This window comes from Camellia sinensis, chromosome 13 (assembly GCF_055761805.1).
Source record: "Camellia sinensis isolate YWXY chromosome 13, ASM5576180v1, whole genome shotgun sequence".
Classification (NCBI taxonomy): Eukaryota; Viridiplantae; Streptophyta; class Magnoliopsida; order Ericales; family Theaceae; genus Camellia; species Camellia sinensis.
In genome coordinates this window covers 54980719-55004727 of record NC_138973.1, presented here as the reverse complement: position 1 = coordinate 55004727, position 24009 = coordinate 54980719, and the positions used below count along the sequence as shown (strand labels likewise).

The window sequence follows — 24009 nt, the reverse complement described above, 5'->3', positions numbered from 1 at the left end:
ATGACCTAATTACATTATTTGATTAATTGGGATAATTAATTGTGAGAAATGAGGAAATGAAATGGAATTGTCGAGATTGGGAATGTATGGGGTTAAAGGGTGTAGTTGAATTATTTATCACTCACCGAATTGAAATGTTGATTGAATATCCATTGTGCATTTATTTTCTGTATAGAGATAACTGCTTTGGGCTATCGGTGGAGGATAGTCGTGATTGTTGTAGACAATGCATGATGATTAGGCAAACGGAAACTAATCAATGGAATGTGTCATGGAATTTGACGGTTGATAGAATACATTAATTGTATGTATTGAGTGATTGTATATAGAACCAATGTGTTTTTATACGTTATGTGTAGAGGAGGAGATGAGGGATGTACTCCGCGGTTTAGGGAAAGATAGAGGATGTACCTCTAAACCGGATAGTGTTGGGAGAAGATAAGGGATGAACTCCGTAGATACAGCTCATATGCTTGTCTAGAGAAGTGAAGATAGAGCTCATATGCTTATCTTTGTGAAGTGTGGATACAGCTTATATGCTTATCTGTGAATGTGGGATATTGTCGTTATACATATCTGTTGAGAATGTGGATATAGCTTATATGCTTATCTGTGAATGTGGGATATAGTTTTTATACATATCTGTTGAAATGATGATAGAGCTAACATGCTTATCTGTTCAAAAAGGGGAAAATGAAAAGTAACTTGGACTCATAAGTCGTATGACATAAATATGTGATTTATGTGAATGTATCAGTGTTGGCCATCTATCAATTGCTAATCTTTTAGTCATTGTTCATGGTTGGTTTAATGTATTTCTACTAGGCTGTGGCTCACCCTATATGGGAATATCATTTTCAGGTACAGGTAGCATGCCACCTCCAAGGACATAGCTTGGGAGGCTAGAGGCGGACATACTTTTGTCGTTTTATTTTTGATGTATTACATGTAAATTCAAGCCAAGGGCTTAATGTGTAAACGAGTTAGTACTCTTTTGTTGTAACCAAGTGTTAACTTGGAAAGCTGTAAGCCCGTAGGGCATTTTGCTTTTGTTGTTAACATGTAATACTTTTGTAATGAAACTCTGATGAATAGAAGAATGTGGTTATTTCATATGTCAATGAATGTCTTATTTGATGGGTTTAATGTTATTATTTTGAGGGCGTTACAACTTGGTATCAGAGCGTACCGAGTTCGAATACTTTGGGTACGTGGGAAGTGATTAGGATCACAATGGGTTTGTCTCGCTTGATAGAGACTTAGATGTAGTGTCATATGCTATGTGCTTAATTGATAACATGCTTATGTGTTCATTTGGGTATGGGATTTAGTTTCTAGGATGTTGATTCGATCCTTGGGTTTCTGGGAGTCTTGTTGGAAAGGCACTTGATCAATGTTGTTTCTAACCGGAACTCTAGTAACGCCTCAGGACTGTCATCATCAGGAAATGAAATTCGTAAGTGCTTATGTGTTTATGTGCTTACGTGGAGTGAATTACAGTTGTCCATGCATTAGGACGTGAGTGTTTAGTTTCGGCACATTTATGAATGTGCTAACGTTCTGTATCACCTTTATTAGGATGTCAGGACGAGGAAGAGGTGCTAGGCGTGGTAGACCTGCGAGGCAGGAAATACCGTTACCGGAGGAGGTTCCGGCAGTACAGGAGGGAGTTGGCCAGGCCAATGTGGCCGAGCCAGCGGGTCAGCAGGCCATGGGTGCCTTGGCCAGAGAGATAGCAGGAGCTTTGGGTATTCTTAGAGCTAGGAATCAGGCAGCTGAGGCAGGGCCTTCTTTCTTGAAGAGGGAGTTTTTCCGGTCTAATCCGGATGAGTTTATCGGGGATCCGAAGGAGCCACTGAAGGCTGATGAGTGGCTAGAGCAAATGAGTAAGACGTTCGAGATGCTTGGCATCGAGGACGGAGCATTGAAAGTGACCTTGGCATCCTTCCAGCTGAAGGGAGATGCGGGTCAATGGTGGAAGTACGAGAAGGCTCGTGTTGGTGGTACTTGGGAGGCGTTTGTAAATGCTTTTCAGGAGAGGTTTTTGTCTGCAGCAGCTAGGGAGAAGCTGAAGGATCAGTTTAGCCGGCTTAAACAGCAGGGCTTGTTAGTGGCCGAGTTTGAGGTTACTTTTACCAGTCTGTCCAGGTTTGCACTTGAACTGGTGGCGTCTGAGGAACGCCGTTGCTATGAGTTTGAGCGGAAGTTGAGGCGGGGCCTCAAGTTGAGAGTTGGTGGGTCTTACATCCGAGAGTATAGACACCTGGTAGATGCCGCTGCTCATATGGAAATTATGATGCAGGAAGAGGAGGAAGAGCAGAAGGGCTCCAAGAGGAGCCAGGATGGTCAGGGTGACGGCAGGAGGCAGAGGGGTTATAACCCTCAGCAGTCTCAGGGAGCAGTTTCTAGATCGACCTTTCAGTGTCGAGTGCAGGCTCGGGGAGAGGCAATCAGGGGGAGTTTGGTTGTTACAAGTGTGGCCAGCTGGGTCACAAGGTTTCAGTTTGCCCGCGGAAGGGTGGGGGTCAGAGAGCTGCATCTTCTTCAGCTAGACCGCAGGGTCAGAGTTTGGGTAGGGGGCAGCCCTTGTCTTGTTATCAGTGTGGACAGCCTGGGCACCTGAAGAGGTTTTTCCCACAGTTGAGTGCCACGTCGGGAGCGTCTGGTTCTAGGTAGACGCAGAGTTTTCAGCCAGCTCAGTCTGTGCAGGCCTCGAGGGCCAATCCGGGGGCTTCGTCGTCCCAGTCTGTGCAGCAGTCTTTTGCTCCTAGAGGTGAGCAGGTAGACCAGGGGCCTACGGGGCACGTGTATGCTGTTACCGCGCAGGATTTAGTACCAGCTCCATCGGTAGTGAGAGGTACTTTTCTGTTTTGCAACTCGGTTGCTAATGTGTTGATAGACACGGGTGCATCTCATTCTTTTGTATCTGCTGCATTTGCATCTGTTTTGGAATTGGAGTTAGCACAGTTAGCATCTCCTATTTGTGTAGTGTCACCTCTTGGTGGTGAGTTGATCCTGAAACAAGGTGTTAGAGGTTGTGATATAGAGGTCGCCGACCATAGGCTTCCTTTTCCATTTGTTGTCATGCCCATGAAGGGTTTTGATGTTATTTTGGGTATGGACTGGCTATCGTCATACCGGGCTGTTATCGATTGCTACCGCCAGAGGGTCACGTTATGTACCTTGAGCGGGGAGTGGTTCCATTTCTTGGGAGACCGGGTTGGTAGTGTTTTGCCACCGGGGTATGATTCGTGAGGGCGAAGTGAGCTTAGTGGTCTACTTGCTAGCTTTGAGAGTGGTGAGTGTGATGAGACCCAGATTGTATTGCCAAGGGTGGTTTGTGAGTATTCGGATGTCTTTCCCGAAGACCTTGTTAGTTTGCCACCTCACCGAGAGATAGAGTTTTCTATTGATTTGGTGCCCGGCAGGGCGCCGATTTCTATGGCACCCTACCGTTTTGCTCCAGCAGAGTTGGTTGAGTTGAAAGTTCAGCTCCAGGAATTGTTAGATAAGGGTTTTGTTCGCCCTAGTGTTTCACCGTGGGGAGCACCGGCCCTCTTTGCTAAAAAGAAAGATGGTGCCTTGAGATTGTGTATAGACTACCGGAAGTTGAATCAGGCTACGGTCAAGAATAAGTACCCTATGCCCCGTATAGATGATTTGTTTGACCAGTTGAAGGGTTCCCGTTGTTTCTCTAAGATAGACTTGAGATCGGGTTACCACCAGTTGAGGGTCAGGGAGGAGGATATTCCTAAGACGGCATTCCGTACGCGGTATGGCCATTATGAGTTTCTGGTGATGCCATTTGGGCTTACCAATGCACCGGCAGTCTTTATGGACTTGATGAACCGGATCTTCCGGGAATTCTTGGATCGATTTGTAGTCGTTTTCGTGGACGACATTCTTGTCTATTCGCCTTCTGAGGAGGAGCACGAGGAACACTTGCGAGTGGTGCTTGAGTTGCTTAGAGCCCATAGGCTGTATGCCAAGTTTGGAAAGTGTGAGTTCTGGCTGAGGGAAGTCAAATTCTTAGGCCATGTGGTATCTGGGGAAGGAGTGTCTGTTGATACATCCAAGGTAGAGGCAGTGCAAGATTGGGCACAGCCTAAGAGTGTGTTTGAGATCCGCAGCTTTCTGAGATTAGCTGGGTATTACCGCCGGTTTGTGAAAGATTTCTCCAGGCTAGCGTCACCGTTGACTAGACTGACTCGGAAGGGAGTCAAGTTTGTGTGGAGTGAGACTTGTGAAAAGTCGTTCCAAGAGCTGAAGGTTAGATTGACCACCGCTTCGGTGTTGATTATTCCGGAGAGAGGGTTGGGTTATGCGGTTTATTGTGATGCCTCACGAGAGGGTTTGGGTTGTGTGTTGATGCAAGAGGGGAAAGTGGTAGCTTATGGCTCACGTCAGTTGAAAATACACGAGAAGAATTACCCTACACACGACCTAGAGTTAGCGGCTGTGATCTTTGCCTTGAAAATCTGGAGGCACTACCTTTATGGTGAGAAGTTCGAGGTGTTCTCGGACCACAAGAGTTTAAAGTATCTGTTTACACAGAGAGACTTGAATTTGAGGCAGAGAAGGTGGATGGAGTTCATTGAGGATTATGAATTTGAGTTGCATTATCATCCGGGAAAGGCCAATGTTGTGGCTGATGCCCTTAGTAGGAAACCCATTAGTGATGTAGCTAGTATAGCCATCCGAGAATGGGAGATGTTGGGAGCACTTGGCGAGTTTGATTTGCTGCTGGGCGAATCTGTTGAGGCTGCGGCCTTGTTTTCTGTTGTTACGCAGTCTACACTTGTGACACGAGTGTTAGAGGCACAGAGAGGTGACCTTGAAGTAGAATCCCTCCGAGAGAAGATCTCCACTGGGAAGGTTGAGAAGGGTTTGATGGTGTATCCCGACCTGAGTGTGAGATACCGAGACCGTTTGTTTGTGCCGGAGTCTTGCCGAGAGGAAGTACTCCGAGAGTTTCATAATTCGCGCCTTGCGGTGCATCCAGGAGGTACTAAGATGTATCGGGATTTGGGTCGCCAGTTTTGGTGGCAGGGTATGAAGAGAGATGTGGCTGTTTTCGTGTCGAAGTGCCTTACTTGCCAACAAGTGAAGGCCGAGCATCAGAGGCCAGCGGGTTTGTTGCAACCCTTGCCTATTGCCGAGTGGAAGTGGGAGCATGTCACTATGGACTTCGTTGTAGGTTTTCCGAGGACTCAGCGGGTAGTGATGCTATTTGGGTGGTTGTAGACCGGTTGACTAAGTCGGCGCACTTCATTCCTATGCGCGTGAGAGATTCGGTAGATCATCTTGCCGACTTGTATATTCGGGACATAGTGAGGTTGCACGGGATCCCAGTGACGATCGTCTCAGATAGAGATCCTCGTTTTACTGCTAGGTTGTGGCAGAGTTTGCAGAGTGCCTTGGGCACTAAGTTGACCTTTAGTACGGCTTACCATCCTCAGACTGACGGGCAGTCCGAGCGTACTATTCAAATCCTCGAGGATATGCTTCGGGGTTGTGTCCTAGACTTCAGTGGGACGTGGGAGAGGCACTTACCCTTGGTAGAGTTTGCCTACAACAACAGCTTTCAGTCTAGCATCGGTATGGCACCGTTTGAGGCCTTGTATGGCCGACCGTGTAGGTCTCCAGTGTGTTGGGCCGAGATGGGTGATGCACCTTTGTTGGGTCCGGAGTTGGTTAGGGAGACGACGGAGAAAGTTGAGCTTATCCGTAGGAGGCTTGTTACAGCCCAGAGTCGTCAGAAATCTTATGCTGGCCGTAGAAGGAGGCCTTTGGCGTTTGAGGTAGGTGATCATGTCTTTCTGAAGATATCACCTAGGCGAGGCTTGATGAGGTTTGGGAAGAGTGGGAAGTTATCCCCTCGGTTTATTGGTCCTTTTGAGATCCTTGAGAGGATTGGCGAGGTTGCTTATCGGTTAGCCTTACCGCCGCAGTTGTCCGGAGTGCATGACGTGTTTCATGTGAGTATGCTTCGGAAGTATGAGCCGGATCCATCGCATGTGTTGGATTAGACCGATTTAGAGGTAGATGAGGATGCCTCGTATGAGGAGAGACCGGTTCGGGTCTTGGATAGGCGGGAACAGGTCCTGCGTGGCAAGACCATTCCTTTGGTGAAAGTCTTGTGGAAACATCACGGAGTGGAGGAAGCCACTTGGGAACGTGAGTTGGAAGTCCGTGAGAAATATCCGGACTTGTTTGTTGATATGTAATCTTGTATTTAGATTTTGAACTATTGTTGAACTTAAGGGCTTTTATATATGTCTTAAGTTGTGAAACATTGAAAATGTTTGGTTTATTGGAAGTATGTTTTGGAACTTGCCTTATATGGAAGTTGAATGTAACATTATATATGTTGAATATGTTGTTGAAATTGGAAAGGAAATGCGTAATGTTGATGCATGTTGAAAGTACATATGTTGTTTACATATTATGAAATGCCTCTTGTTAAAGGGAGGGGGTGACCGGTAATGGGTCGGATTGTTGAATGTTAAAATGTAACATTGTTTAAAATGGAGGAAACCTGTTTTTGAAAACTTGTGCTTAATTTCGGGGACGAAATTCTTTAAGGGGGGGAGGTTATAGCGATCCCGGATTTACCCTTATTGTACAGTGATCCGGACATGTGTCCGTGGATGTTGGTAGTTGATTATTATCTTGTTTACATCCCTTTTACTTCGTATTTGAGTTATAGGATGTGTTGGGCAGGTTTGTTACAGGTTGGTTGAGTTTAGAAACCAAAACTAGTTGCCCAGATTTTTACCTGTCCGCTTGAGCGGGGGTTTTGGCGCTCGAGCGGGAATTGCACCCATCCAGTTTTTCCTGTGCAGTGTTGGACACTCGAGCGTGGAGTTGGCCGCTCGAGCGGGGAGTTGGAAGCTCGAGCGGAGACCTGGTTCTGTAAAAGTTCTGGGAGTGTGTATCCGCCGCTCGAGCGGGATTGTTGACGCTCGAGCGGGAGTCTGTGAGTGACGCTCGAGCGGGGTGTTTGACGCTCGAGCGGGGCGACTGGGTTAAAGCTCCGTGTTTTGACTTTTCAAATCACTTTTTCACTTTCTCTTCTCTCTCCTACTTTTCCAAAAACACCATTGTTGAGCCTCTCACTCTAGAACTCTACCTTCTCTCTAGGTTTTGATCTAGTAGGAGTGATTTGCTCATCTTTGGCCTTTACAAAAAAGTTGTTGATCGTCGAGGGCTACATTTTAATCTGAAAATTTCAGAATTTGGAGCACGTTGGGTTTTATCATCTTCTCCCTTGGAGCTCCGAATTTGAGGTAGGGATATCCTACTCCTCTCTATGGATTTTGTCTTTAAATTTTGGTATTTTGAGACGTTGGGGTTGGTTTGGTAATCTTGTGAAGATTTGGGGCTTTTGTGTTATTTTACAAAGGTTGGGGTTTTATTTATGATAAACCTAGATGCATGTTTGGTATAGAGAAATGGAATTAATGTTGAATCATTGATGAAAATGGGACCTAAGGGTTGAAATGGTGATTATGGAAAATGACCTAATTACATTATTTGATTAATTGGGATAATTAATTGTGAGAAATGAGGAAATGAAATGGAATTGTCGAGATTGGGAATGAATGGGGTTAAAGGGTGTAGTTGAATTATTTATCACTCACCGAATTGAAATGTTGATTGAATATCCATTGTGCATTTATTTTCTGTATAGAGATAACTGCTTTGGGCTATCGGTGGAGGATAGTCGTGATTGTTGTAGACAATGCATGATGATTAGGCAAACAGAAACTAATCAATGGAATGTGTCATGGAATTTGACGGTTGATAGAATACATTAATTGTATGTATTGAGTGATTGTATATAGAACCAATGTGTTTGTATACGTTATGTGTAGAGGAGGAGATGGGGGATGTACTCCGCGATTTAGGAGAAGATAGGGGATGTACCTCTAAACCGGATAGTGTTGGGAGAAGATAGGGGATGAACTCCGTAGATACAGCTCATATGCTTGTCTAGAGAAGTGAAGATAGAGCTCATATGCTTATCTTTGTGAAGTGTGGATACAGCTTATATGCTTATCTGTGAATGTGGGATATTGTCGTTATACATATCTGTTGAGAATGTGGATATAGCTTAGATGCTTATCTGTGAATGTGGGATATAGTTTTTATACATATCTGTTGAAATGATGATAGAGCTAACATGCTTATCTGTTCAAAAAGGGAAAAATGAAAAGTAACTTGGACTCATAAGTCGTATGACATAAATATGTGATTTATGTGAATGTATCAGTGTTGGCCATCTATCAATTGCTAATCTTTTAGTCATTGTTCATGGTTGGTTTAGTGTATTTCTACTGGGCTGTGGCTCACCCTATATGGGAATATCATTTTCAGGTACAGGTAGCATGCCACCTCCAAGGACATAGCTTGGGAGGCTAGAGGCGGACATACTTTTGTCGTTTTATTTTTGATGTATTACATGTAAATTCAAGCCAAGTACTTAATGTGTAAACGAGTTAGTACTCTTTTGTTGTAACCAAGTGTTAACTTGGAAAGCTGTAAGCCCGTAGGGCATTTTGCTTTTTTTGTTAACATGTAATACTTTTGAAATGAAACTCTGATTTATAGAAGAATGTGGTTATTTCATATGTCAATGAATGTCTTATTTGATGGGTTTAATGTTATTATTTTGAGGGCGTTACATCAACAAACCATTATTCAACAAACCACTACTCAACTGATTTGATAAAATAGTTCTATCTTATTTTATGTTCTATCTACAACATAAAATTTGAACAAAAATAAAAATTACAAATAACAGAAATTAGAGAGATCAGAGAGACCTCCATGAGAGCCTCTGCAACGCCTCGTGTCGAATTGACGCCGCACGGTAACAATCGCTGAGTTTTAATTCAAGCTAATAGGAAGGAATCTAACCATAAACCACTGATTTGACGATTTGCAGAAGGGGGGCGGCACAATCCACAATAGCGAAGGCAGATAGCGAAAGCAGAGGAGGAGCAAGGAGGCGTTGTAACTATAGTATCCAGCAGTGTATATCCACCTGATAACAAAGAACATCGACACCACAGAGGAGCAATAAGTCACAAAAAAAAAAATTTGAACAATTTTCTCACAAATTTTAAACTCTACAACAACACATTTCAATTTTCTTTTTTTTTTTCCTTACAAAAAACCCTAAAAAAAATCCCAAATTCTACAACAACAACAACAGATTTAACTTTTCTTTTTTTTGCCCCTTAAAAAAATCCTAAAAAAAATTCCAAAATTCTACAACAACAACAACAACATATTTCAATTTGTAGTTATATACCTGTAGGTTGGGGTTGCTGGTTTGCGTCAGAGACAGAATCTGGCTGGTCAGAGAGAGAGAGTCGAGAGAAGAAAGATCTGTCGACAAAAGACTGAGCATCGACAGAAGAGAGTCCGGTGGGACTGAGCAGCGAGAAGCGAGTCAAGCGAGAGACTCGATCGTCACAGAGAGAGACTCGACTCGATCGTCGGATGGAGGGAGGCTCGGTCGGTGACAGCCTCGGTCAAGTCGAAGAGAAGGGTTGTAAGGGAAGGAGGAGTAGCGTAGAGAAGAGGGAGGGTGGGTATCGAAGGGTTCGAAAGGTCTTCAATGGCTGTGGTGATGAGAGATAATGTGATAGAGAACGTGGGAGAGAGGGAGCTGAAGAGAACGTCTTTGGGGACGTGGGAGAGAGGGAGAGATGAACTCAAACGGGTGGGAAAATGTATATAGACCATCGATCTAAATGTATATGAACTCAGGATTCATCTTGGCTCTTAAAACCAAATGTATCTCTGATACATTTGGGACATTTTCAAAAACCTTTCTTCCATATTATGTAGATATATATTATATTGTTGCTATAGCTATGATGCTTTAGGCAACCTTGTGAAGAGATTTTAAATTTGTAAGTTCTAATTTGGGGACAAAATTAACAAAATTAGAGTCTAAAGTTGCTCTTTAAAAGTTTTTGTTGTAGGATAAATTTCAACAAAATTAGAGCCAAACTTCAGCAGTTTTTTTTTTTTTTTTTTTTTTTTTTTTTTTTTTTTTTTTTTTTTTTTTTAAGTGTTTAAAAACAGTTTTTAGAAACATTTTATCAAACTTGACAGAACATTTCACAGTAAATCTAAAGTAGTTTTCTCAAGCTAAAAGGTAGCTTTTGGAAACAAGAAGTGCAGTAGCAGATTGCAGCACTGCAGTGGGGGTCTCTGAGCCAGAATTATTGAATTCTCTTTTGGATAGAAGGCTTTATTCGTAAAAAAAAAGTAACAAAAAACATAACCCTCAGAGAAACATGTTAAAATGTTCTGAGGTTCAATCATCATATGACGATGCTTTTGAATGGATGGGGTGGGATTTTCAATTCCAAGGATGTGGAAATGAAAATGATTTCCATAACAAACTTCATTGATGAAAGCATTGTTTGTTTATTTGAAATGGGAATCTAGTGTTCATTTGGTGGCAAACAAGAATTGTAATCTCTCCTATGTACTGTTTGGTGGGTAGGGAAAAAAAATTTAAAGTCCTATGTACTGTTTGTTTATTTTAACACCTATAAAGTTGTTCTTAGCTAGATTTTAATTTATTCATTTTTAGTTCTTGCTAAAAAATGCTCCATAAGAATGTGTATTTTACCTTATTTATTTTTGTGTTTCTACACGCTATCTACATTATTCAGTAATTAGCCTTACTAAAAAACTAAAATAGTTTAATTATAATATTTCATAGTGTCATATATATAATTTATATGTATCAACAAAAAAATTCAGGTTGTTAGGGTTACTTGAGTTATGAAAACTCATGCGCAATCCGTTTTCAAATTTAATTTGGATTAATAAATTTTGGTCAATTTCTGACTAAATTTAAAATCATATAACTCAAGCCCTACAAATTTTTGGGCTAGGCTCAAGTTCTTCGGATTAGGTCCACCCAAGTTGCACCCCTATCTCTAGATCTAATTGTATTTTGTTCTTTAATTTTTTACAAATTGCCAATTTAGTCCAACTGAACAAAAATCAAGCATAAAAGGATATATTCAAGAGAGAATAGACCATTTCATAATAGATGCTAACTTCTCAATCAATTTGAGAAGAGAGTAATGAACTATTTGCTGTAGAATAACACTTGTTGGGTTGCATTGAACTAAAAGTGTTCATGGGCCAAATGTCTCTCGTACTACTGCCAAGGTAAAAAATTTGGGAAGAAATATGTTAATAGAGCAAATTTTAAAGTCTACAGCCAAGGGTGGTGTGGCTACCTGGAAATCTCTTCCCTAGTTGTAAATTTCCCTGATTAATGTTGGAATTCCTATGATGAAATTAGCTATAATTTGTGGATATGACCTCAAGTATTGTGTTTTGACTTTGGACATGTGTGCTGGATAAGGATGCTATCCAAACGGTGAATCCAGGAGATCTGGGAGAAACATGTCCATGCTGGGCTAGCTTATCTCTCTTTCTCTATCTTTTTGTTTTTTTTAAACCTTTTCTTGTATTGCATTATTGCTGTTAACTCTGGAAAAAATACACATTCTGAACTTCACTTTTTGTGTTAACGTTCTTCGAGAATTTCAGCATATATTATATAGATTTGCGATTTGGGATATTTAATGCATCTGAACTAGAAGTCACTTTTTGCCTGGACTTTTCTGACTTAATTATCTTTTGTAGTTTGCAGTATTGTATGAAGTCCGAGCAAATACTGGTATAGATAGAATCAAAATCATCAATGTAGTTGCAAAATCTGTTCCTACACCTCACAAGGTTGATCTCAACAATCCAGATAAGAACATTGTGGTTCAAATTGTCAAGGTAAGATGTGCTTTTCCATGTAAAATTTTGCCTTGTCCACGAGTAATGCTTGTGTATAACACAACTAGTTTTTAATTGTTAAGTTGATTGTCACGTAGAGATTTTGGGATAGTTCATCTTCGTGCCTTGTCAATCTGGTTTACACATTCAGGTTAATGCCTTGTCAACCCGGTTAATCAATCCTCTGCTAATACCATTTATTATTACTTTCTAAAATTTTGTTCATTTACGGTAATACATCAAAGGACACAGACAAACCATTTTATTTGCAGGGAAGATGAGGAAAATGAAATAGATTTGTTGATAAATGCTTTGAAAACCTGCCTCCTAACTCAATGAATTGACTTGAAACTGTATGTTAACTGTTAGAAATAGGTGCCCATGTGGCATGACCCTTTTCAGCCTTTTGAACCTCATCCAAATGGGTTTTGAATTTGAATTCAAACCTATTTGGATAACCACTCAAGATATATATCTATCATATTCTGATATGGATAGATGATATAGATATCAGATATTATCTCATATAACTAATATGGATAAATGAGATAAATATATTAAATATCTGATATATGGGATATGGGTGATTAAGAGAAAAATAACGTATGTTCGAGTTTTTCCCATATACTGACTCTCTTCCAAAAACAACGATCAAAGCCATTTGCACTATGGTTTGTGTGGGTGATATTCACTATTGTAATATCACCCCATTGCTAGGTTGATTGACCAGATTCAGGAAGCACGTGATTTACCTACGAGATCCTTCAATTCAGACTCTGTTTGAAAAGGTATGACCATAATTTTTATTCCGCTGCGTTATACTTTGGTTTACATTGGTATCAGAGCATTAATGGATATTTTCGTGTTTCCTTTAATCATGTGTATATTTTTATATGTATATGTATACATTATATACGTGAATGTTTGTAAAGGAGAAAAAAAAAATCTACTTTTATTAGATTAAGAGCATAAATATATTTTTTTTATGTTCATTAATGTCTTTTTTAATACCATAAACGATTTTATTTTGAAAAAGGGAGTCCGGCAGTACAAAAATCGGACCAGAAAACACCCTGGAAGGCGGCGTGTGGTCTGCATGCGCCACCTATGCCGTGAGCCGCTCCCACGCGCTTACACGCGCCAGACGCCCTGTCGACGCGCCTGTACGCACCCTCACGCGCGGGTCAGCGGTGCTGTCCACGCGCACGCCGTCCGCGCCATGCACGCGCGCCACGCCCTGAGCCGCGGGCTGAGCCGCCCGCCGAGCCGCCTGCTGAGTCGCGCCGTTTTCCTCCGCCGGCTCGGCTGGCTTGGCTGCTGATGCGTTAGGCGCTGTTGGTTTTGTTTTTAATTCTGAATCGCGTTAAATGGTCATAATTAATTCATTGTATATTTTTTTTATGCGTGGTTTGTACTGTTAGACTCAGAATTATTTTTTCTACATTCTGTAAAATTTTGAAAATTTTATGAAAATAAAAAATATTTTTTCTGTGTTAATAATTCATGTTTTATGCTTTAAAATGCTTCTGGTATTGCATAAATTATTTTCTAGGGTTGAATTTTTTATTGTAGACTTCTGAAATGTTTTACTATGTACTGAAATATTTTTTTTCAGTTTATCAGATTCTGGAATTTTTATTATTAATTCTAATGCGTGTTTATTAGTTATTTAAAATTCTAGAAAATTTCAGAAAAATTCTAGAAATTTTCAGAATGATGTACATTTTAATTATGGCATAATCTGAATATTTTTTCAGTTTATCAGATTCTGAAATTTTTATTTCTAATTTTAATGTGTGTTTATTAGTTATTTAAAATTCCAGAAAATTTCAGAAAAATTCCAGAATGATTACATTTTATTATGGCATAAATTGAATATTGAATACAACATATTTTTTGAGTTTGTAATATGTTGCAATTAAAGAAGCATGATTATTTATTTATTTATTTATTTGAATTCCATTATTAAATAAATATAGCATAAGTTGTTTGTAAATTTACATTGAGATGCTATTGTATGGAATTTATCATGCTTTGTATATGCCATAAGTAGTGGGAGATTGTTTGATTGTTTTTTGCGCATGGAATTAAATTAAATTTTGATAATTATCACTAGAGGCGCAAGAGATGATTACGAGCATAGCAAATTTTCGATCTTGAGACATGTGTAAAATTATCATTATTTAATTTAGATTCTTTTTGCTGCAAAATATTTTGTTTTGTGTTTCTATCATTAATATCCCATGCGCATTTGTTTACTCTGTATGTAGAAATGGTTGCTAAGACAGTGGTGGTAGACTTAACTAAGGGAGAGAAATTGGATGGCGACAATTATGATATATGGCGCCGTAAGATCCAATACCTCCTCAATGAGCAAGAAGTGTTGACCACACTTGAACAAGTGATGGTTGAGCCAGAGCAGGGCAATATAGCTCAACATCGTCGTGATCTTGAAGCCTTTCAGACTTGGTGTAACAAAGATCGGTGTGCACACTTTACTATGTTGAGCAGCATGCACAACGACTTGATTAGTGAGTTTGAGCATTGCCTGACTACATTTGAGATGTGGGAAGCTCTCAAGCAAAAGTTTGGAATTACCTCTTTGGCAAAGCTACGTGGGCAGACTATGAAGTTTGACTCATATCAGAAAAGGGCGCATCACTCGATAAAGCAGCATTTGAGGGTCATGTCAGCCATGATACGTGAGCTTGCGGCTGCTGGGCACAATTTGACTCAAAAGCAGTAAGTACAAGTTGTGATTGGCTCTCTGCCAAATTCTTGGGAGCAGATGAAGCAGAACATGATGCATAATGAGAGTGTGAAAACATTCGAAGACATATCACGTCATTTGGAGCTAAAGGCTGAGCACCTTGAGGCGGCTAAGTTTGATGGTTTTGCTATGGTGGTTGAGTCAATCTCATGTAGGACTTCTCAGTTCAAACGTGGAAAAGGAAAAGGTGCCCCTAAAAAGCAAGCAGCAGTTGAGTTTAAGCCCAATGGCGCTAGAAATTTCAAGCGTAGGGGCAAGAGAGGTGGTAAGAAGGCAAAGGCTAAATTGACATGCTTTAACTGTAACAAAGAGTGACACTTCGCTCGAGATTGCCTTGTGCAGAAGAAGGTACTCCCTTACTTAATTTCTCGCATTCAATACTTTGTGTCTAGTCAAGCATTAATTGCTCATTCTCCTCATTTTTGGGTTGTAGGCTCCGGAGCAACAGACCACATCGCGAGGGACAGAGTAGGGTTCGTTGAGTATTGCCAAGTACCTGCTGGGAGCAGAAAAGTTTACATAGGGAACGAGTCCAGTGTGGAGGTGCTTGGCATTGGCACATTCAAGCTGGAAATGCGACAAGGGCGCACCTTGTATCTTCATGATGTTCTTTATGCTCCGGATATTCGGCGAAACTTAATTTCAGTTATTAGCATGATGAGCCTTGGTTTTAGCTTTTGTTTTGAGAATAATGGTGTTAGCATTTATTTGGGAACAATTTTTTATGGTTTTGGTTATCTTTCAGATGGTTTTTTAGTTTTGGATGTGGATGATTCTAGTCTTAATAAAAATGCCAATGACTCTGTTTCTAATATTGCATCTTTTTGTGATAATGATTCTATGAGATGGGGCAACATAGGATGACTAGATTAGTCCACATGGCATGCTATGTGGCATGACCCTTTTCAGCCTTTTGAACTCATGTGCGAGTGGGAGATGTTAGAAATGGGCGCCTATGTGGCATGACCCTTTTCAGCCTTTTGAACCTTATCCAAATGGGTTTTGAATTTGAATTCAAACCTATTTGGATAACCACTCAGGATATATATCTATCATATTCTGATATGGATAGATGATATAGATATCAGATATTATCTCATATAACTAATATGGATAAATGAGATAAATATATTAAATATCTGATATATGAGATATGGGTGATTAAGAGAAAAATAACGTATGTTTGAGTTTTTCCCATATACTGACTCTCTTCCAAAAACAACGATCAAAGCCATTTGCACTGTGGTTTGTGTGGGTGATATTCACTATTGTAATATCACCCCATTGTTGGGTTGATTGACCAGATTCAGAAAGCACGTGATTTACCCACGAGATCCTTCAATTCAGACTCTGTTTGAAAGGTATGACCATAATTTTTATTCCGCTGCGTTATACTTTGGTTTACATTAACTGTTTTCTATTAAGTGGTTATTGCTCTTGTTTGTTTTGTTTGAAAGACACATGGCTAAAATTTACACGTTGCCTTTGATGGTTTCTCTAAGAGTATGAGCAATTGTTGCTTGGTTCTATGGATTGACAGCTTAAATGTGAAATCCGAGGCAGCTCACATCATTCTTTATAATAATTGTCATTTCAGTGTGGCATTAGAGAACACCCAAATCTAACAATTGTCATTTCAATTTGTGCTTTCCATGGGTACATCACATCTTGCATGTAAGCATCTGAGCATATTGAAATATAATTTTCAAGAACTTCTAGATGATTAAGGTTTGTGTTCCCATCTTTTGCTTTGCCGGACATACTTGTTGGGAGTATTGGGTCGATAATTGATTAAGGTATATGTGGGTTGATTTAGGTATATGTGGGCTGGTATATTTTGGGAGTATTGGGTTGAGTTTTATCAATTTAGTATTTTAAGATGTTCATTATAATATGCTCAGCATTTAGTGATTAAAAAATGTACTGATGTTGATATTATTGCTGTAGAATGACATACGCAAGAATCTTGCATTCATAATAAAAATGGTAGTTATTTTATAGCTATGTATATAGTGTTTGAAATTGTAAATGGCGCCTGGGTTGTGTTCTGGCTGTCTATTTTGATTTTCATAATTTCTTTGCAATGTTTATCAAGTTTTTATTATTTTTTTGCAATCTCTGCCCTGCTTGAGGCTTTATATCTAAAGAAAGATCTAGAAATTGGATACTCTATGTTCTGATCTATTCCCCCACATAATGTGTATTGATCAGGTACAAGCTTGGATTTGAGGAACATATATCTTAATGGACAAATTGGAACTCAACCGGTACCTTGTACAATGGTGAACACCAACATTGTAGATTTTGACTTTACTAGCATTCTATCTGGATTGTATTTTTTCATAAAAGAATTTTTCCAAAGTTTTTAGTTGTAATAACTCACATATGGCTCTAATTTTGAGACTCAAATGGAATGCCTGATTAAACTACAATGCTATACTATCTAAATTCTTCTCATTGCTATTCTTAGAGTGCTTAACGTTACACTTTTATGCTCCTTTTTTTTTTTTTTTTTTTTTTGTGTGACGGTAACAAGATGGTCGCTATAAATCATTTTAGTGTTTTTCTTTGTTTTTTGCTACGGGAAAATAGTGGTCGCTATAAGTAGTTTAGGCGGTCGTGAATAATTTGCGACCGTTGCTTTGCCGTCGCAAAAAGTATTTGCCACCCCCACATTCGCGACCCCCATTTGCCATCGCATGGCCCGTCGTAAAAGGTCTTTTGCGACTGTTTTTTATTATTTGCAATGGTTTATAGCGGTAGCAAAAAGTGATTTTTTTAGTAATGTATTTTTATATAAATGCACTCATTTTATATTTTATGACTTCAATTATTAGTATTATTATTTTTTTTTTTCACGTCAACTCTCAATTTAGGCATGGGTGATACAAATTTCATAAATTTTGACAAAATTATTAATAGTGCGGGTCAAAACTGTTTGAGGGATCATTTATTATTTTTAAAACATAAGGAGTAGAGTGTTTTGAGACCTATTTTTAAAATATTGGGGGCTTCAAGGTTAAATGCAAAAGGGATGAAATGAATTTTATCCTAAATTATACTTTGAAAAAAGTGCATGCATTTTTATTTTTATTCGTTAGATTTAAAAACAAATCTAAGCCATTATTATAGCCACATTAGGTCATAATAAACAATGTTTTGGACTACAACTGAATTCCAACATCACATAATTAAATACTACAATAATTAAATATAACTAATTTTAATTTGATAATTTACTGACTCCATTACTACAATAGCCTATAACCAAACATCATAATAATCTGTAACTAACACTACAGGAAATTAGACTTTTAATAAAGTCGCTAAAAGCTTGAAAAATGCCATAAAAACTAACAGCGACGTGTAATATTTTGGTCGTTGATACGGCTGCCGCAATAGCTTTACAACGTTTAAAAAACGTCGCTAAAAAAATTAGACGGCGTTTCTTAAAATGCCGCAAAATCTTTGATGCCCGTCTCACCAGTCGTCGTCACAAACTAACGTATAATGTCACAATGACGTCATTTAGTGGTTTTTTTTTTTTCAAAAAACGCCACTTTTATATATATATATATATATATATATGTTTTACCATATAAAACTGAAAAAATAGACCAACTCAATTCCCATAATTTGCTTTTGCAACAATACATACCAGTGAAGCAAAGATAACATATTGTTCAATCTGAAGTACCAATACAAATTAATAGCTTTAAAGCACAATTCCCAACAGTTGCTTTTGCAACAATACATACCAATGAAGCAAAGATAACATACTGTTCAATCCAAAGTACCAATACAAATTAACAACTAGAAAAAAAAAAAAAAAAATCCAATACAATCCAAATTAATTAATGGTGATGTACACACGTTCCCCATTTTTAACTGATTGACTCATTATACAATACAATCCAAACTTCGCAAAATGGAATCCAAATTTTGCCATAATCAAAATTGTTTTAAAATAATTAAGAACTCACCTCACTTCGTCTCTCAAAAAAAAAAAAAAAACCTCTCTTTAGATATACCAATTGGATTTGTAATGATTTTTTATCGCTTTATCAACTCACAAGTTCGTTAAATTTTTTTAAGCTCAAATTTAAATTTAAAATAATTCTAATCCTAGTAAAAAATAGCGAGTCTATAATAAATTTTAAAATTTTCTCACAAATTAAATTTGATGAAATCAATCTCTAATTGATCAAATCATTCATAAAAATATTTGATTTTAATTCAAATCAAAATTTCCAATTATATTTTCGGTTAACCACATCACAATCTGCCCTGGTGATCCAACGTTTAATGCAATTACTAATGTATCCAAGATATACGAGTATCAGGACATGGATTCGAAACGGAAGATCCCCAAATATGTGCTGCTAATGTATCTGAAATATACGAGTATCATTATGACATTGATTCGAAATCGGAAATTTTGTTTTGGTTTTATTGTAGATGGTTGCGTTTTGATTTGGTTTAGTAGTGTCAATGCCAACAATATGTTCAATTTGGTTGCTCATTTAATTATGGGTTTTGATAGGTCATTTCATGTATAAATTAAAGGGTTTTGATTTCTTATTTAGGAGGAGGCGAAGAGGAGACCATTGCCAGATTACATTGAGATGGCCCAGAAGGATGTGAGCCCTAACATGAGGGCAATTTTGGTGGATTGGTTGGTAGAGGTTGTAGAGGAATACGAGCTTCACTCTGATACTCTGCATCTATCTATCTCTTACATTGATAGATTTTTGTCAATGAATGATCTCAACAGGCAGAAACTCCAGTTGCTCGGTTTTTCTTCAATGCTCATCGCATCTAAGCTCTCTGACCTCTTAAACTGCTTGATGTTTTTGTAAAGATAATCAATTTGGATGATTGGTACTTAAATTTACTTGTTCAATCTTGATGAGCTAAAAGTATGAGAAGATCAACCATCCACCTGTGGATGAATTTTGTTACCTAACCGACAACGCATACACAAAGAAAGATGTGGTAAAAATGGAGGCTGACATACTCAAACATCTCAAGTTTGAAGTGGGCGGTCCCACAATTATGACATTTTTAGGGTATTACTGCATTGTCAACATACAATCTTTCTTTTCATCGGTGATCTTGCAATTCAATTGCCTAATTAACGTTGCCTTCTTGCTTGTTGTTTATTTATTTATTATTTATTTATTTATTTTATTTTTTTTGTGTGCAGAAGAGTCACTGTTGTTGCTCAAGAAGATTACCAAGTAAGCTCAACTCTCTCTATTGTGTGCGTGCGTGTATGCACGTGCTGCCTATTTTGCTTGCTGATTTTTGTTATTGACTTGTTGGGTACTTATTAATGTTCTTGTTCTTATGCAGATTCCCAATTTGAAGTTGGAGTTCTTGGGTTATTACCTAGCAAAGTTAAGCTTGTTGGAGAATGACTGTGTGAAACTCTTGCCTTCTTTGGTGGCTGCATCTGTAGTATTTCTTTCACGGTTTACAATCCAACCAAAGTTACATCCTTAGGTAAGAGCCTACTTTTGAATACTTCAAGTCTCAGGCTTATGATTAAGCTCTTGATTAGCAAGATGTAAATTAATCTTATGTCCTTTTACAGAGTTCAGCCCTGCAAGATTTCTCTAGCTACAAACCCGCTGACCTAAAGGAATGTGTTCTTATCATACATGATTTGCAATTAAGTAAAAGGGGAGGTTCTTTGGTTGCATCAAGAAATAAATACAAGCATGATGAGTTATATACATGTTTCTGAACTTGTTATTGGCATTGTAGTGAATGGTCATCTTTAAAAAAGGCTATCTAATTGAAATTTAATAACTTCCTTGGAACAGTTCAAATGTGTCTCAACATTGTCCTTTCCTCAGGAAATACCGAATTCTTTTTTTGAAGATGTTAAAGATTCATAGTGAGGGTCAGGAGAATTAGTTGATCTTGCTTGCTTGATTGATGGGGAGATGATTGTCTTGAAGAATGTTCTTGCATTAGAAGGTTAGCTAATTCAGAAAACTCCCACTGGTTAATCGGGTTTGATAATTGCTGGTCGTTTCATTGATTTTGTTGTTTTGAGCTGCTAGTGTGATCAATTTCTGTTGGACTAAAAAAAGAGGGCATGAATGGCATTGCTGAGACGGTGGTTACTAATATTAGTAATAATTGGATAGGAAGTGTGGGATTTTGTTAACATATGGTTCATTGCTTAATAGTTTCTGATTAGGTAGTCTCACTATCTGTTTTTTTTTTTATGATTTTCAAATTATTCGTACTTTACAAAATATGCCACTAGTTGATTTGATGGATCACTGTAGAATGACATGTGACGGAGATGCATTGGTTCAGTCAATAATTGTAGCATTTGGAGAAATGAGTTGACTCTCTAATTTTTTTTGACTATTAGCATGGGTTAAAATTTTTTTGTTTAAGTTAAATTTTTTAATATTTATGAGAGAAAAAAAAATTATAATTTAAATGTGATATTTAATTTTATTAATTTATTTTATTTTTTTAAGATTACTTCAACTTTTTAACCTCCCAACTGAACATACCAATGAGTGGTATATAAGGACTATGGTGAGCAAAGTAGAGCCATGTTGAGCAAAGTGACAAAGCAATGCGTGAGCCCACCTTTATCAGTGCCAAGATGGGCTTCACTCATATGGTCTAAAGTGATTAATTACAAATTTTGAATCAAACCCAAAGGTTTCACGGATCAGGTATGAGTTTTGGAAGTATGCTTTTTTTTAACCGTCGTTTGACTCCTCTCGTTAGTAAATATTTTTGACAAGATTTGTGATTTAGAGGTCTGCATCTTTAAGTTTTAGGTTTCACTCCTCCCATTAGTAAATTTTTTTGATGTGTCTTGAGATTTAAAGGTCTGTTTCTTTCAAGTTTCAAGTTTGATTCTTTTCATTAATAAATTTTTTTAAGGTTATGAATTGTAGAGAATAAATTCTATTTTGAAAGGTTTGTTTAAACTATAATAACTTAATCTGGTTCAGACAAGTTGATTAGGATACCTACATAAATAAACAAAAATATTAAAAAAGGGAAATGCTTTGGACTATTTTTAGTATTGAAAATTTGAGTAAGTATCTATATAACAATGGAAGGGTGAGTTTGAATCTTTCATATATTTTTGTCCTACATGGCATTCATTAACGGCTGAGATGATTCTTGACTCTAGATCAGATGGTCAAAATGTGTTGTTAACCAAAATGGGTAGTTCTCAATGCTTTGGTTTCCCGCCCATGAAAAGAGTACCAAACACACCTCAGACTCTCATTTCCAGCCGTCCTCCATTCTTTCTCACATCTTTGATTTCAAAATTACAACTTCCTCTCCGTCTCAGTATGTGATGGTTTCGATGGCTTCAATTCAAGCTTAGGGTTTCTTTTACCGTGTGTGTTTGGAAGAGCTACACAGAAATTTTCTCGGGGCAGAGAAAGTCCCAGAAAATGGCGAGAAACAGCGCACAGGGCAAGAAACAACACTCCGGCGCTTCAACCGCCTCCACCTCCGCCTCCGCCGCCATCAGAGTTAGATCCAGACCCGATCCTTTCTTGGTCATTTGTCGATGCTTCAGCATCGTAACCTCTGCGACTGCCATTCTCTGCATCTCTGTCAACATTCTCTCTGCCATTCATTCCTTCAAAGATGGATCTGATGTATGTAATCCCCCCTCCCTCTTTCTCTCTCTCTCTCTCTCTCTCTATATATATATATATATGCCTCTGGATTTGTATGTAAATTTATTGTTTTGTGGATATTTGTAGATATTTGATGGCATATTTCGGTGCTATGCGGTTGTGATTGCAATGTTCGTGGTCGTTGCCGAGACAGAATGGGGATTCATCAAGAAGTTCTGGAAGGTTTACTTTCCAATTTTGGATTTTAATTTGTTCTACTAAATTTTAATTTGTTAGAGATTCGAGTGTTGAAGCATTTATGTATCTGGATTCTGGATCAATTTCAGATTTCACTTTCTTCATTCTATCCTTCACAAGGTGATCTTGGTTGGTTACATGAGATTATAGTGGAAATTTTACAAATTTCATAAAACCTATTCACTTGCTATCTATGTTGACTCATATAATCGATAATTTTACATGAAACATATCGTCATAGCTTACACTGTAGTTATTGGTTTTGCATGCCAAGTTTTGGGTAAAACCTTAGCTTGGAAACCCTTTGGTTTATCACAAAGCTCACATTATCTTGGATTGATTTCAATCAATTATTTGCAGGTGTTGGAGTATTGGGCTGCTAGGGATATGCTGCAAATCGATAATGGCTCACATTTTTTGTGTGTTCCTGTTATGTGGCCCCTGTTTATGAAGATTCTGCATCAACTTATGGCCCCTGTCTGTAATGGCATTTTGTAGTTTAACAGGAACACACAAACTGCCATAACTTATGGCCATTATAGACATTATAGATTTTGCATCAACATAACAGGAACACACAAACTGCCATAACAGGAATGTTACAAAATGCCATGTTAAGTTTGCTTTGAAATCCTTGACTTGGGTTCATTTCTGTTTATCATCATTTCTGGTTCACGGTTTATTCATATCATCTGTGCAAGGTAAGATTTCTGTCTCTATTCCCCTTCTCTCTCTGTTCCCCTTCGTTGTCTTCTCTTGCCATTTTGCCTAAAAATATCATAATAGATCAGGACCATTAAAATGTCATTGATTGAAAAAATATCATTGATTGAGGGGCAAAAAATCTGCTGATCAACATTTGGTTCTCTTGCTGTTCATTTTTGTCATTTTCAATTATGATTTAATATAACTTGGTGACTGAGGGAAAATTTAAAGTTTGGTGAATGATGTGATGGCCAAAGAAAGAACACTCCGTAAAGGTGTTTTTCTTCATGGGTTTTATAGGTATGTTTTTAGTGTTGTCCCAAACTACTTTCAGAACTACAGAATCCAGATTGACAGTAAATCAAATTCGTTGGCAATACCACACAGAGGAAGCATTTGGGATGAAGACATGGGTGTTTGGATCAGTTAGACAATCAGTTAGCCAGTGACAGGTTTGTCATGAACCCAGATGGGAACACCATCTGAAGGCACCTCACATTTTTCCAATAGAATGGGATAGGCTGTAATAGAGGGGTAGCCCCACCTCTCAAATTTCAATTCCATAATTTTATTAATGAAAAAGTCTAGAAACACATATACTGATCATATGAAAATTATGTCCGATTTTTAGAAACACAGAAACTAATCATATAACAATTGCCTCTGATTTTTAGATTGGTTTCTATGCAAAGAGAAGTACTGTTTTATTTATATACAGAATTAACCACTAAAATACAGTAACAATTTAGAATTATGATGGGGCAAAATTTAAGTGTAGTAGTTTATAATTGTTCAATGACAAGCTCCAATGTTTAATATCTGTAG

The 24009-nt window shown here is 38.3% G+C and overlaps 1 protein-coding gene and 1 pseudogene across 1 annotated transcript; both read left to right on the top strand.

Annotated features, from left to right (window-relative positions):
* The first annotated feature begins 19212 nt into the window (after positions 1-19212).
* Positions 19213-20318, top strand: LOC114264017 (putative cyclin-A3-1; annotated as a pseudogene).
* A 1595-nt stretch (positions 20319-21913) lies between these two features.
* LOC114264014 (uncharacterized) lies at positions 21914-23624 on the top strand. Its single transcript, XM_028204605.2, has 3 exons — positions 21914-22260; positions 22369-22464; positions 22840-23624. The coding sequence occupies exons 1-3, from the start codon at positions 22051-22053 to the stop codon at positions 22975-22977; spliced, it is 444 nt and encodes a 147-aa protein (XP_028060406.1). The 5' UTR covers positions 21914-22050; the 3' UTR covers positions 22978-23624.
* The last annotated feature ends 385 nt before the right edge of the window (positions 23625-24009 follow it).

Bases quoted from the DNA above. Each gene is read 5' to 3' on its own strand.
- LOC114264014 (XM_028204605.2), top strand. From the start codon at position 22,051: ATGGCGAGAAACAGCGCACAGGGCAAGAAACAACACTCCGGCGCTTCA. The intron at 22,261-22,368 runs GTATGTAATCCC...GGATATTTGTAG, and splicing joins CCTTCAAAGATGGATCTGAT to ATATTTGATGGCATATTTCG. The intron at 22,465-22,839 runs GTTTACTTTCCA...AATTATTTGCAG, and splicing joins TCATCAAGAAGTTCTGGAAG to GTGTTGGAGTATTGGGCTGC.